Source organism: Mya arenaria, chromosome 1 (assembly GCF_026914265.1).
Source record: "Mya arenaria isolate MELC-2E11 chromosome 1, ASM2691426v1".
NCBI lineage: Eukaryota > Metazoa > Mollusca > Bivalvia > Myida > Myidae > Mya > Mya arenaria.
The window spans coordinates 24,979,469-24,994,921 of NC_069122.1; the positions used below are offsets into that span (position 1 = coordinate 24,979,469).

A 15,453-nucleotide genomic window follows, 5' to 3' on the forward strand; every position below is an offset into this window, starting at 1 on the left:
CAGTACACCATCATATTCTATTTTTGCTTATTCCATCTAGGACAACATCACCATACTTCAAATATTGTTAATGAAAATTTTCTGTATAAGGCTTATTCACTATCCATACAGAAAATAAGATTTGTAGCTTAGAATAATCTACATGAAGTTCACAATATTATACATAAAGTTCAATGTAAAAGTCTTATTATTAATTTTATCATTGAGTAAAAATGAAATTTCTTCTAAAGAATAAAGGTGTATAATAATTATTTCAATCTATGATCCTAAAAAAAGAACAATAATTACCTATGAAGTGACTATGTTGAAGACTTAATAAAATTTAAAATCTATTCCCTTGTTACAAAAAATAGGAAGTAGTGGAATCTCCAACAAAAAGGGAGACCATAAAGCAAGACTTGCTTTTTTTTAATAATTTTGAAAAAAAACACCAACCAAGGATCATTCCTATGAAGTTTCATTAAAATTGTCCAAGGGGTTTAGTAGATGATTACCGTAATTCACCTAAGAGTTCGGACACTCTAAATATTCGGACACCCATAATTATTTTCCAAAATAATTTATTTTGCGTACCTAAGTTTCGGACACCCAAAGGACTTCAATCATAACTTTCACAGTTACCAAGTTTCACAGACGAAGAATATTGACTTTTATCTTTACAATGCCTGGCTAGATTACCTAACCGTATACACCACTGTGACAATTTAATTAGTTACTACCCATCCTAAACGATTTATTGCCTGTTGAAAAGGAAGTGTGATATATTTATTGGAGGATTAAAGAAACAACAAGGGCAATCAAGGGATTAAGAAAACATAGACATGACATGTTTGTAAAACGATCTGCCAATAAACTTTCAAACTTGTACCTCACTTATAGACTGTAAGAATCAATAATTGTACAGTTATACATTAATCTTGCATAGCAATGTCCATGCTCTCCACGAGATCCTCGTGGGTATAACTGTAAGTTATGTGACGTCACACAGTGTGACTCTTTGATCTGAAGCCGATAAAATGTGTTTATTCAGTTCAATGCATGTATAAAATGGTGTTTTAATTAACTTGATGAAGGATTTACACTTATAGGCGTAATAAATAACTTTATGACCATTGATTACTACGGATAAATTAATAAATGGTAAAATGCAAACATGAAGAAAAAAAGGCAGGTTAAACAAACATGTAAATAAAATGTAAAAATGGTAATTTTCTATGTATTCGGACAGCGAAAAAAATAATTATTTTAAGGTGTCCGAACTCTTAGGTGAATTACGGTATAACCAATTGATGACATTTTCATTTAGGTTGCCATGGCAACCAGAGTTCTGCATGGAATTCATTTCTTTGAACAATTTTGAAAAAACACCAACCAAGGGTCATTCCTATGAAGTTTCATCAAAATTGTCCGAGCGGTTTAGGACAAGAAGATGATTATAACCAATTGTTGACATTTTCTTTTAGGTTGCCATGGCAACCAGAGTTCTGCATGGAATAAAATTCTTTGAACAATTTTGAAAAAGCACCAACCAAGGATCATTCCAATGCAGTTTCATCAAAATTGTCCAAGCAGTTTAGGAGAAGAAGATGATTATAACCAATTATTGACATTTTCCTTTAGGTTGCCATGGCAACCAGAGTTCTGCATGGAATAAAATTCTTTGAACAATTTTGAAAAAGCACCAACCAAGAATCATTCCTATGAAGTTTCATCAAAATTGTCCAAGCGGTTTAGGAAAAGAAGATGATTATAACCAATTGTTGACATTTTCCTTTAGGTTGCCATGGCAACCAGAGTTCTGCATGGAATTCATTTCTTTGAACAATTTTGAAAAAGCACCAACCAAGGATCATTCCTATGAAATTTCATCAAAATTTTCAAAGCGTTTTATGACAAGAAGATGATTATAACCAATTGTTGACATTTTTTTAAGGTTGCCATGGCAACCAGAGTTCTGCATGGAATTTATTTCTTTGAACAATTTTGAAAAAGCACCAACCAAGGATCATTCCTATGAAGTTTAATCAAAATTGTCCAAGGGGTTTAGGAGAAGAAGATGATTATAACCAATTGTTGACGTCGGACGACAGACGCCGGACATAGACGGATCACAAAAGCTCACCTTGAGCATTTTGTGCTCAGGTGAGCGAAAAATACAAGATTATTATTTAACATCTAGTGCCATGCAAAGGAGCTACTGATAGCATATTTAATATGTTTGGTAAGACGGGCCTAGGATTGAACTCCTTCACTCAACCACTGGGCTACTGGTGCGGTGTAGAATGGTATACTCCTAAAAAGATGCAGTGCTATTTAGTGCTGTGCCAATGATCGATTATAATCGACAATTGATTGGGAAGGCCTAAGTCGGCGACAATCGAATTATAGAAACAAGGGACATAACCGTTACCGACTAATTTTCGTTTTTATGGTTAATGCTAGTTAATGTTGAAATATTAAGGTGTTATTATGTTAAATTATCTATTCATTATCAATTAATTTTCTTATTAAGTCAGTATGTCACTATAGTACCTTATTACAAATCTTTTTTTTTTTGTATTTTAACTGCTAAAGGATTGGTTCATAAGCCATGTATGTGGTTTAAAAGAGATTTTTAAAACATGCTATCGTTTACTTCTTACCATGTAAGAATTTAGTTTTCTCAGTTTTCTGAAAGAAAATGTTCTTGTAAAACATATAGACTATTCAACTGCTTGATGGACTTGTAACTGACTAATTATTAAAAGAAATTGATATATTTCTTTCTGTCCAGATTACACATGATTACAATACTTAATGTAAGACAAAAATTAGAGCCTGTGGTCTCATGTTCTGTAATAGTTACTTGTAAACACTAATGGATAGTTGCGTTCTGAATAAAAAATATAATTTATACAAAGGAATGTACAAACAATATTGTTAGGGAACATTGGTGCTTTAACCTGGTGCATGTACTGTATCTGTATGCCTTAAATATGACGGCCAAAGATAATAAGATAATGATTCAATTGATTAATAATCGATCATTGATCGGTTTCATAAACCGATTATCGATAGTATTTTTTCTGTCCGATTCCCAACACTAGTACTTATAGGCTTACTGGTGCCCTTTACCACTAGGCTACTGGTGAGGTGTAGATTGTGATACACCCAAAGCGGACACTCGTCTACTAGACTACTTAAGCCATGTAAAATGCAATACACCCAAAGCTGATACTCTACCACTAGACTACTGGTGCCCTCAACCACTAGGCTACTTGTGCCCTCAACCACTAGGCTACTGTAGCCCTTTACCACAAGGCTACTGTAGCCCTTCACCACTAGGCTACTGTAGCCCTTCACCACTAGGCTACTGGTGCCCTTTACCACTAGGCTACTGTAGCCCTTTACCACTAGGCTACTGGTGCCCTTCACCACTAGGCTACTGTAGCCCTTCACCACTAGGCTACTGGTGCCCTTCACCACTAGGCTACTGTAGCCCTTTACCACTAGGCTACTGTAGCCCTTTACCACTAGGCTACTGGTGCCCTTCACCACTAGGCTACTGTAGCCCTTCACCACTAGGCTACTGTAGCCCTTTACCACTATGCTACTGGTGCCCTTCACCACTAGGCTACTGTAGCCCTTCACCACTAGGCCACTGGTGCCCTTCACCACTAGGCTACTGTAGCCCTTCACCACTAGGCTACTACTGCCCTTAACCACTAGGCTACTGGTGCCCTTTACCACTAGGCTACTGGTGCCCTTCACCACAAGGCTACTGTAGCCCTTCACCACTCGGCTACTGGTGCCCTTCACCACTAGGCTACTGGTGCCCTTCACAACTAGGCTACTGGTGCCCTTTACCACTAGGCTACTGGTGCCCTTCACCACTAGGCTACTGTAGCCCTTCACCACTAGGCTACTGGTGCCCTTTACCACTAGGCTACTGGTGCCCTTCACCACTAGGCTACTGTAGCCCTTTACCACTAGGCTACTGGTGCCCTTCACCACTAGGCTACTGTAGCCCTTTACCACTAGGCTACTGTAGCCCTTTACCACTAGGCTACTGTAGCCCTTTACCACTAGGCTACTGTAGCCCTTCACCACTAGGCTACTGTAGCCCTTTACCACTAGGCTACTCTACCCCTTTACCACTAGGCTTCTGGTGCCCTTCACCACTAGGCTACTGTAGCCCTTTACCACTAGGCTACTGTACCCCTTTACCACTAGGCTACTGTAGCCCTTTACCACTAGGCTATTGGTGCCCTTCACCATTAGGCTACTGTAGCCCTTTACCACTAGGCTTCTGGTGCCCTTTACCACTAGGCTACTGGTGCCCTTTACCACTAGGCTACTGTAGCCCTTCACCACTAGGCTACTGTATCCCTTTACCACTAGGCTACTGTAGCCCTTTACCACTAGGCAACTGTATCCCTTTACCACAAGGCTGCTGCTGTGGTGTAGAATGGTATACAATTGAACACCGTTAATCTGAAATCGTAGGGACCCAACAAATTACTTCGTAATAGCGGTGTTTCGAATTTACAATTTCCCGCAAATGACAGAGTTCGCAAATTATAGATGAGGTGAAATACTAAGTCGTGAAGATTGCAATGTCGGTTACTAGTAACCCAATACAATACACTCCGTTTGAGATATCTTTCATAAACAAAAATATTTGTTGATTTAGTGTTTAATAATTGACAAATAATTCATTATTATACTTCTTTATTTAAACAACATAGCACATTTAAAACAAAATGACAGCACATTCGGATTGTTCGGTAGCGGGTCGAGTGAGTAATAAGGCGATTGAATCAGATGAGATAGACATTTTCAAATGATATTCAGATTGTGTTAACCAGCAATTATATACACACTACATCACCAAAATGAATCGCTCATTTTCTGACATCAATGTAACATGCATGCTCAATGTCATAAATGGGGACCGTAATATTTATTTCAGAATAGTGATTATTTCGGAATAAAGACCAAAAATTTAGTTAAACAAAGAAGGAGTAAAATGGGGACCGAAAAATATTTCGGATAAACGGTGTTCGGAATAGCGATGTTCAACTGTATTCCCAAAGTAGACGCACTACCACTAGGCTACTGGTGCCCTCTACCACTAGGCTTCCACACTTGCAAATTGTAGGTTTTTAGAAGTCCTGATATACGGCGAATTTTGTGACCTATAGTAAAAACTAGTCCAGCCCCCTTTTGGCAGGGTTTTAACAAACCAACATGGCTTGAAGGAATTTGTAAAGGGCCACCTTAAGAACATTTTTGTGTAACTACTTTCAGGTCTGGCCAGGGTTTTCTGAGGAGAAGATTTTCAAAGTTTTCCATATTGTCTTATAGTGAAAACTAGCTCTGCCCCTGTCTAATTAACTAACATTGAAGAAATTTAATAAAGTACTATCTTAAAAGAACGTTTCAGTAAAATTATTTTGAAGCTTGCCAGCAGTACCTGAGAAGAAAATTTTCTGTTTTACCTTTTGGTTCCCATGGCAACCAGAGTACTTCTTCATGGAACCATTTTATTTTATTCAAAGAAATCTCAAAGAGGACCATCCAAGCAACATTCTTGTGAATTTTGGTTGCAATTGACCAAGTGTTTTAGGAGAATTGAAGGAAAACTCATGCTCAGGTGAGCTTAAAAGTCAACTTGCAGATCCAATATTAACATGAAAACCTAGCAGGCTATCTCCAAAATATTGTATTTTACTCACCATTGATTCCTGCTTGCTAAATATCTCAAGGTAAGCTGCGCAGATTTCCTCACAGACTGTGTTAGCTCTTGCTGATGTTACGAGGGATGCCAGCCGGCTTACCGTACTGTACAGATCTGTCCAGGTCTTTAGTAGGGACTTGACTGCAGACTGAAATATAAGGATAAGATTTCTTTATGATACAGTTGAAACCCAATTTCAAATTGAGAAGATATTAAAGTTAGGCGTAATGAATTCAATTCAATTTCAATGTATTAATACCAGACTGTGAAATACTGATTAATCTGACATTATATATTAAAGATGCGTATGACATGGGTCAAGCACATGCCCCAGAAATACATGTATGTATACATACATACATTAATGTGACCATCACATTTTTTTCCATTACCAATTTATATTGAAAGCCTGACTAAACCATTTATTTACCTGTGGAGAATTGTGTAAGCTCTGTGCTACAGGGAATGTAAGGGCGGTTACACAGCAGGAGAAGTTGTGTTCCACTGAGTCTCCCTGATTCACTTCGCTGGTCTGTAAAACACAGGAGGGAAATTATGACACAGGTTTAACATTGTGAAGCATAATGTAACTTCTGAGCAATGGGGAACATCCAGAGAGTTCTCATTTAAATGCTAAGAGTATTTACCAGACAAATAAAGCCTTCTTTTTGCAGGGATTTGATTGACCTGGCAGCATAAGGGCTGAAACCATTTTGGTGAGGGGTTTGGGGGCCGCTCCTAGTGGGTGTTTTAAAGGCCGGAACACCCCTTAGTCAAAGAAAAACTGCCTTTTAAGAAGCCCTTTTGAGGACTCTTCTGGCTTTTATTTGGAAACAAACTGGAGTGTCAATACTTACTACAAATGAAGTAACAGCCAAATTGATTTGCAGAGCAACACATAAACATTTCATAAAATACTTTTCATTACCGTAAATGACTGGTTATAAGACAATAGGGGCTATATGACGCAGGCAAAAAAATCCGTAAAAAACTCGAGAAAAAAACTTTTAATCTATGTTTTAGGTTTTAGGACCCATAGAAAAAATGTTAAAATTGTCTGCCACCATCGGCCACCATGTTTGTTGACAGTGACAATGGCGATGGTTATTTTAAACCATGCAATACAAATACAAAGCAAAATATGTTTCTATGTTTCATGTTATATAAGACATAACAAATAGTTTAAAATGGAATACATTCTAAAAACAATTTGCATGTCCCTGGGTTAGTTCACATCCATTAGTTTGTGCTTCTGTTTTCGCCATTTGCGTACATTTACTTCATTCATGGAGTACTGGCTACCAGCTGCACGATTGTCGTGCTCTTCAGCATAGCTGATGACAGATAGCTTTTCTCGTGCTGTGTACAATGTACGAACTTTCCCCATTATGGGAAGCAAGTAAGATAGGCACTGAATGTACCGTGTGTGACAATTTCTAACTGGATGGCACTGAAAAGTACCTTTAATGACAATTTTTAAGATTTCTTTCTGACGGTATATCGTAAACAATAACCTGTCGAGAATGAAAAGTGGTTATGCAAAAACCTTATATTGTACGGGTTTGTTTTCAAAATGTCAACACCTACAGAAAAGAATAAAGAACGTGGCAAAGTGTGAAAAAACAAGACCATTTTCGCAACAGTTGGTACTATTGGTATGTTAAACTGCTTAAAGGCAGCGCAAATTAGGCAGTGGGAGTTTTTCACACCTTATCATACCACTGACAAAAAATATTTTGACAGTGCACAGCTTTGCTTCTTTATATGCATGTTTAATTATTGTTATATACAAAATAATAATTGAATAATTTTAATCGTACAATTTTTTTTTTTAAATAAACATCTTACGATACACCGTATCCCGATCTTCAACTGCCGTTTTAACTGGTATAAACATGATCGAGATGATGCGAGTGACATCCCTTTCTACATAAATCTAAACAATAAGGCTGTGTATTGTCAGACAAAAGGTGATCTGATTCGAATCGTGATCTTTGACTTGCGATCCAAGAATCGATTCACAATTGACTTGGTATAAAGCAATACATATTTTGAAAGTAAATGAATAACAAAAGTTTTTTTTAGGGTTCACAACATTTAAACTTTCTTTATTTACACAATACACACTCAATTAGTTACACTCAATCTTAGCTACTCAATCTGCTAAATTACATATAATACAACATGACCTGCATAAGTCTTTTTTCATCGAAGTTTTTGAATATATAGCGCTGGATTTGATTTTTTTTGTTTACGGGGATGCCATGTTGACATTAAATTGCTGACGAAAATAAATGATAGCTGTACATAAGTTTCGCATTTTATTTTATTATTGTAGATCTTCTCTTTATAATTTTTGTAATGCTCTTTGACTTTTTATTTCTTATTTCTTTATTTGTATTCTTTTTAAAACATTATATTCCCTTAAAACCTTGACAAGAAGCATTCTCCATTCGAACACCGCACACTGAATTGAATGCTAGCTCTGTATGAATTAACTTCCGGTTGCGTCAGTGTAACGTATTTCGCATATTTTGGATAAACAATGCATTATGTTTTATTTATTAACAACCACAATATATGCTGGAATTGAATTAAAACATATTGTTTTATTCTTTTATTAAATTTTTCACTTGAATCGCGATCCAGCGATCTAAGCATTGGCGAGTATTTGTGACAAACATTTTGCTTTGATTTGTGATTACTCGGGTACTCCTACAGTCCTACTAAACAAACTAGTTTTTTCACCATTTTTTCTTTGAAGAGCCAATTTCAGCCTGAAATCAACCTCAGAAAAAAATGTTAAAAGCTTGTTACTGTTTGTAATACTTAGACATTTTTTTACATCAAACTATGAGGGAAAAAATGCGTCTTATAACCAGTCATTTACGGTAAACCGCATACCCACTTAGTATATTTTATTCAAAGCATCAATAAAAGTAATAAATTTCTTTTTCAATAATCTTTGTCCTACTACTTTAATAATAAATCAAAACAGTTAAACAACAACAAACTGGTAACTGATGAAGACCACACATTTGCTTTTCTGTCAATGTCACCACCGCATTAAGGGTGACCATTAACTAATGTTTCTAGCCAATCCCACTTAATTTGCTTTTACTATTTGAATCAACAATATTTGCGGCCAGTCAGTTTTAAATATTTTCCATTCTATTGTTCAATACAAAAAGTAATAAGAGTGTTCAAATTTTCGCATTTTTTTCAGCAAGACACCATTGTTTTGGTTTCTCAGTATAACAAGCAATTTGATTTGACTACATGCCAATGAGAATATGTGTATGAATAAATAGCGCTTGGTGTATTTCTTGGCCCAAGAAGGAACCAGTAAATTTACGGAACGTAAGAGAGTAGTTCCCCCCACCCCCTTAAAAATAATTCCCGATTTAAACAATTTACAGAAATAGTCCCTAGAGCCATCGGATCCGCAGAAATCCACAGACAAATCACATCCCTGACTAGTTTTCACCAGCCAGTGGCTAAAATAGAACAAATATCCAGCAAAAATTAACTAGAGCTATCACTGAAGGTGATTAATACCCCCAAACGCCGCCTCTCATTATGAATTATCATTGTATGAAGTTTTATGAAATTCCATCTAGTAGTTTTCAAGGCACTATGCAGACAAAAGTTTGACAACAAAAAAACAAAGAAAAAGGCAATAACTGTGTAATTTGCTAAAATAGTGTAAAGATTCATGTACACTGAACTCCTTCTCATTGTGCTGTACCATTGTATAAAGTTTTATTACATTCCATCCAATAGTTTTCAAGTTATGCTCCGGACAAGAAATAAGTAACAAAGGGCAATAACTCTGTAATTGGCTGAAATAGAATGGCAGTTCCTGTACACTGCACTTCCTCTCATTATGATCTATCACTGTATGAAGTTTTATTAAATTCCATCCAATAGTTTTCAAGTTTTGCTCCAGACAAGAAAAAGTTACAAAGGGCAGTAACTCTGTAATTGGCTGAAATAGAATTGCAGTTCATGTACACTGCACTTCCGCTCATTATGATCTATCACTGTATGAAGTTTTATTAAATTCCATCCAATAGTTTTCAAGTTATGCTTCGGACAAGAAAAAGTAACAAAGGGCAGTAACTCTGTAATTGGCTGAAATAGAATTGCAGTTCCTGAACACTGAACTCCTTCTCATTGTGCTGTACCATTGTATAAAGTTTTATGAAATTCCATCCAATAGTTTTCAAGCTATGCTCCGGACAAGAAATAAGTAACAAAGGGCAATAACTCTGTAATTGGCTGAAATAGAATTGCGGTTCCTGTACACTGCACTTCCTCTCATTATGATCTATCACTGTATGAAGTTTTATTAAATTCCATCCAATAGTTTTCAAGTTATGCTCCAGACAAGAAAAAAGTAACAAAGGGCAGTAACTCTGTAATTGGCTGAAATAGAATTGCAGTTCCTGTACACTGCACTTCCGCTCATTATGATCTATCACTGTATGAAGTTTTATTAAATTCCATCCAATAGTTTTCAAGTTATGCTTCGGACAAGAAAAAAGTAACAAAGGGCAGTAACTTTGTAATTAGCTGAAATAGAATTATGGTTCTTGTGCACTGCACTTCCTCTCATTGTGCTTTACCATTGTATTAAGTTTTAATAAATTCCATCTAGTAGTTTGCAAGTTAATGTGTGGGAAAAAAAATGACAGCAAAAAAAACAAATAAAGGGCAATAACTCAGTAATTAGCTAAAGTAGAGTTATAGTTCTTGAACACTGCACTTCCTCTTATTGTGCTTTACCATTGTATGAAGTTCCAATCAATTCCATCCAGTACTTTTCAAGTTATACTCCGGACAAAAAAAAAGTAACAAAGGGAAGTAAGAGGCAAGAATAGAGTTATGGTTATTGTACACTGCACTTCCTCTCATTATGATCTACCATTATATGAAGTTTAATCCAATTCTATCCTGTAGTTTTTAAGTTATGCTCCGGACAAGGTAAATTGCAACGGACTGACCGACAAACCGACGAACCGACCACAGGGTGACTCCAATATACCCCCTTCAAACTTCGTTTGTCGGGGGTATAAAAAGCCCGGACACAAGCATGTGTACTCTGACCTTTATATGTCTCATGTGACCCTGACCTTTCAGGTATGGACCCGGGTCAAGGTCACTGCACATCATCTCAATAAGGACAACATTTGTACCAAGTAATATGGTAATCCATCAATGCATAAGTAAGTTATAGCATGGTCACTAGCATGTGTACTCTGACCTTTAAATGTCTCGTGTGACCTTGACCTTTGAGGTATGGACCCGGGTTAAGGTCACAACACATCTTCTCAAAAAGGACCACATTTGTACCAAGTAATATGGTAATCCATCAATGCATAAGTAAGTTATAGCCGGACACGAAATGTTACACCCAGACGGACGGACTGACAGATGGACGAAGTGCATTCCTATAATCCCCTCCCCACTCTGTGGCGGGGAATTAAAAATACATTGTATTTTTTAAGCATATTAGCGGTTGTTAAAGAATGACATTGAGCACGTGTATGTTACAAACATCAATGTCAGAAAATGAGTGATGCATTTGGGTGAATTAATTGCTGGTTAACACAATCTGAATATCATTCATCATCTCATCATATTCTGTCGCCGCATTGCTCACCTAATCCGCTACCAAACAATACGGAGAAGGGCCCGGTAACCAACCCGGGAGGATATATAATAACAAATTATTTGTCATTTGTTAAACAATTATTCAAAAAACATGTATACAAAAGATCACTCAAACCGAATGTATTGTAATGTTTACATGTAAATGACATTGCAAAATTCACGACTTAATATTTCACGTCATCTATAATTCGCGAACACTGTCATTTTCTGAAAACTGTCAAAAGGGCTCAGCTCTGTACGATGAAACAGCGAAAAAAAAAAAAATTTGTCGAAAACTGACATAAACTTGGTATCAATGTGTACAATGCACTAACTAACTTAAGTACCACAGTTAACAATAAATTTATTTTTCGCGTTTTTTTTTGTATTTTTTCCATTAAAAAAGATTACTAGGTATGTATACCTAGTAGAATTCATTCTTATGCGTGATTGGCTAGTCGATGTTATCATGTGATATTACCAAGACAGGTATAGCTTAAATATTCCAACTGTTTTGGGTAAGCCTTCGTAGCACAGTGTATACAACACTGGACTGCAATTTGGGCGACACCAGTTCAAACCCAGACTCCAACTCGATTTATTTTATTACATTTTGGTATATTTTTTTTTAAATTATGATATCAAAGAATAAAATATCTACAATAATTGTCCTGAGATTCGTTACAGAAAAAAATAAATTGGTGCCAATCTGGTGTACAGTCCCTTTAATCTGAAATATCGCCTTTTCGAAGAACAAAAATTGGGTCCCTATGATTTCCGATTAATGGTGTTCAACTGTTATTGGAAACTGCAATCCTAAATCATCTGCAAATTCACCATGCACCAACCTCATGCCTATGTATCATCTAAGTCACACAGTTTATGACACAACAATGGGAAATTTGGGGTGTTTTGCTGTTTTGACAAGTTATGTGTTTGGAACACCTTTGTTATAATAACCGGTTTGGCATGTTTAAATTCAAGCAATTTGACTGGTCAATTTATTTATGTTATCTTGGTTCTGATTGGATCTTGTATATTCTACACAATTATTTCCACAAAGTTTTGCAGACATGTCCTGATTTATTGAGTTATGCATTTGAAATAGGAAATCTAAGTTTTGGGAAGTTATAAGGTATGTAATCGTGGTTTCAGTCATGTATTTGTTTGTGTTCTCACTGAGATCATTTGTGCCATTGCATATATTAATTCTGCTCTTAAAAATGTATTTCCAAGATAGGGTGCTATCCGAAAAGCAGCATAGTTCCGATAATCTATTTCCTCTCACGATTTCCTCTCACGTTTCTTATTCTGTACACTTACCATCGAGTGCGAAAGTCAGACTGGAGTTTTCAGTAGCACATACTGCTGAGTTTAATGTGTAAATGTTGTTTATGTTCATGTCAGATGATGTTTTGTATTTGCATTGATAGTATGTCATTGTTAGCATCTGTCTTGTTGTTATTTCGTACTACACAGACAGTATGATTTCAGAATTAAAGGTCAAATTTTCGTTGGGAGCCAAACCACCACTCCACAAAAATTTAAGTCCCACGAATACTTATGAGTTCACAGTATACTCAATTGCTTTTATCTGGAGCTCTGGTAATAGTAGCTATACAGCATCTGATCTGGAGCTCTGTTGATGGTAGCTATACATCATGAAAAGTGATCATCATGTGGTCCATGCTTTTTCCAGTTTCAAAATCCTTAACAGAAGAACATCACTTGATGTTTTGTCCCATATTTGGTGTTTGTTTGGTGAGCCTTGTGCCTTTAAACAGTGTCTTAACATTTAAGGCTACTACATGTAGGGAAGTCAACGTAGTTTCCAATGTTTTATTGATGCTTTCCTTTGTTCATTCAGACACATCTGAGGCATAAAAACTACCAACATATATATGTGCACTAACCTTACTGATGTGTTCCAACAAAGGGGAGACCACTGCTGACCACAATTTACATACAGCTTCCTTGTTTACTTCCAGCAAACAACTTCCCACCATAACGTCCAGGACAGACTGCAGGAAGTCTAGCATGGCCGCGGGGCTGGCCCCTACTGTAAGCAGGGAGGAGAATAACTGGTGGTACAGGGTGGAGGTGGCACTGGACTGGAGCAAGTTGGGTGTCAGGAGGAGACTGATCAGAAACATGGCTGGCGTGCCCTAAATTTCATAAAGAAAACCATGTTTTAAGTGACAATAGTTAAATTTCTGTATAATCCAACTTCTGAACACGACTTTTATACCATTTTATGACTAACTTGATATGAGTATACCTAAGACAATGTTACATTACAGTTCAGTTTTAAACTTTGCTAAAACAAAACTTACAATAGTTGAGATGTTAATTTTATATGCACATCTTACCAACGAATGTATGACAAGATATCGTAAGATCCAGAATTTCAGTTTAACATTGGGCACGAGTCACAAACTAAATTGACTTTCTTACTTGTAAAATCAAATAAACTTTCATGACAGATTAAGCAATTACCATATATCATTGTAAATAGGATGCAATCATATATAGGACGCAGGCAAAAAATATGAGATCAAACTTGATATCACTAATAGCATTTATAGGACACAGTGATAAAAAGGGCAAAATTGGCAGCTGCCATATTTGTTTTGACAAATTTTATTAAATCCTGAAAATAGCAATGGTTATTAAATAGTACAGCACATGTACATAAATGATAAAATATATCGAATTAACAATGGTACAAAGCACATAAATAGTTAATACCAATACTGTATTAAGTGATCAATAAACAATTTAAATCTGTCAACCTGATGTTGCTCTCCGCGAAACCCTCAAATTATCTGTTGTCGACGCAAGTTGAATAAGGTACAGTTCTTAATTGTACTTGAATGTTCTCAACACCTAAGTTAATTATTCAAACCCAGGGTTGTCATTATGTTTTTCACAAACCGATTTTTTTTATAAATCTAACAGATCTGGCAAGGGGGTCAAGGGGGCAGCCTAGGCCCCCTTGTTAGGTCCAGGGCAACGCCCTGGTTGGGGGTTCAGGGGGGCTTTGCCCCCTGAGACGAAAACGAATTTTAGACATTCCTGAGGGTCTAGAACCTGTTTCCCTGAAAGCAAAATTGACTGTTTAGAAAACATTTATTCAGACTATTCTACTTTGAAAACAATATAAATGGGCCGAAATATCCAATTTTGGATTATGTGGCTACACATCCGGCTCTAGAATCTCTTGTTATCTCCTGCAAATCAAATTGTTCTAAATAGTAATCAGAGCTAGATGACTGATGATGTTCATTTTAGTTTGGCGAAACTATGGGCCCAGACTCAATCATTAATGGAATGGAAATAATTTACATTAACACTTAGATTCTACATAGATTGAATAATAAATCGTTTGTCTTACCTTGATAACAGCTAACAACAGAATGAACTTGAAGCAATGAAATCACCTCCTACCCGGAGATCGCCGAGAAAAATAAAAAGTGGGAAGAATCTAGCTTAGCGGACCGCTGAAATCGCCGACCATAATATCTTACATTTTGTTTCAGAAAGTTCGCTAGCTTTTCATAATGAGTAATCTTAGCGGGGGTTTGAAGGTATCAGCACCAGACATATCAGAAACGACACATTGATTTTATCGCAATCCGCTAGACTAGATTTGTTCCGTAACAGAAAAAACACATTTTATTCAACAAAATGGACATTTCAAGCAGGCGCCATGCATCGATCGTAACTTTAAAAGAACAACAAACAATGTGTTTCCAATTTGCATTTTCGTTCTCACCGGTTCTTTGTTGGAACCCAAAATCAAATAGACTTTTAAACTTTTTTGATTTCGGCTGCGCCATTGTGCATGTGTTGTTTGTTTTTTGTATCGCGGCACATCATTGGTCGCTCAAAACTGGAGTAATCAATCAAACGCCGTGTTATTTTTTTCAAGCGTTTGTACTACAAGGAACGGTGTCGCTATACAGTGTTCATCGGCAATTAGTACGGCGATTTTCTTCGACTTTTTCGGCCATTTTTCTTCGATCTCAATTTTAAAATTCCTGAAAAAGCAACCGATTTTTTCACGATTTTAAACGATG

At 36.5% G+C, this 15,453-nt stretch overlaps 1 protein-coding gene across 2 annotated transcripts in view; it reads right to left on the reverse strand.

Moving 5' to 3' along the window:
• The window catches only part of LOC128229427 (telomere-associated protein RIF1-like), a 238,016-nt gene that overhangs the window by 137,818 nt on the left and 84,745 nt on the right, over nucleotides 1-15,453 (reverse strand). For both annotated transcript variants that reach the window (XM_052941345.1, XM_052941344.1), the window contains exons 15-17: nucleotides 13,288-13,539; nucleotides 6,150-6,251; nucleotides 5,718-5,867 (exon numbers count right to left, since the gene is read on the reverse strand). In XM_052941345.1, the coding sequence (XP_052797305.1) occupies nucleotides 5,718-5,867; nucleotides 6,150-6,251; nucleotides 13,288-13,539 (504 nt within the window). The remainder of the gene's footprint in view (nucleotides 1-5,717; nucleotides 5,868-6,149; nucleotides 6,252-13,287; nucleotides 13,540-15,453) is intronic.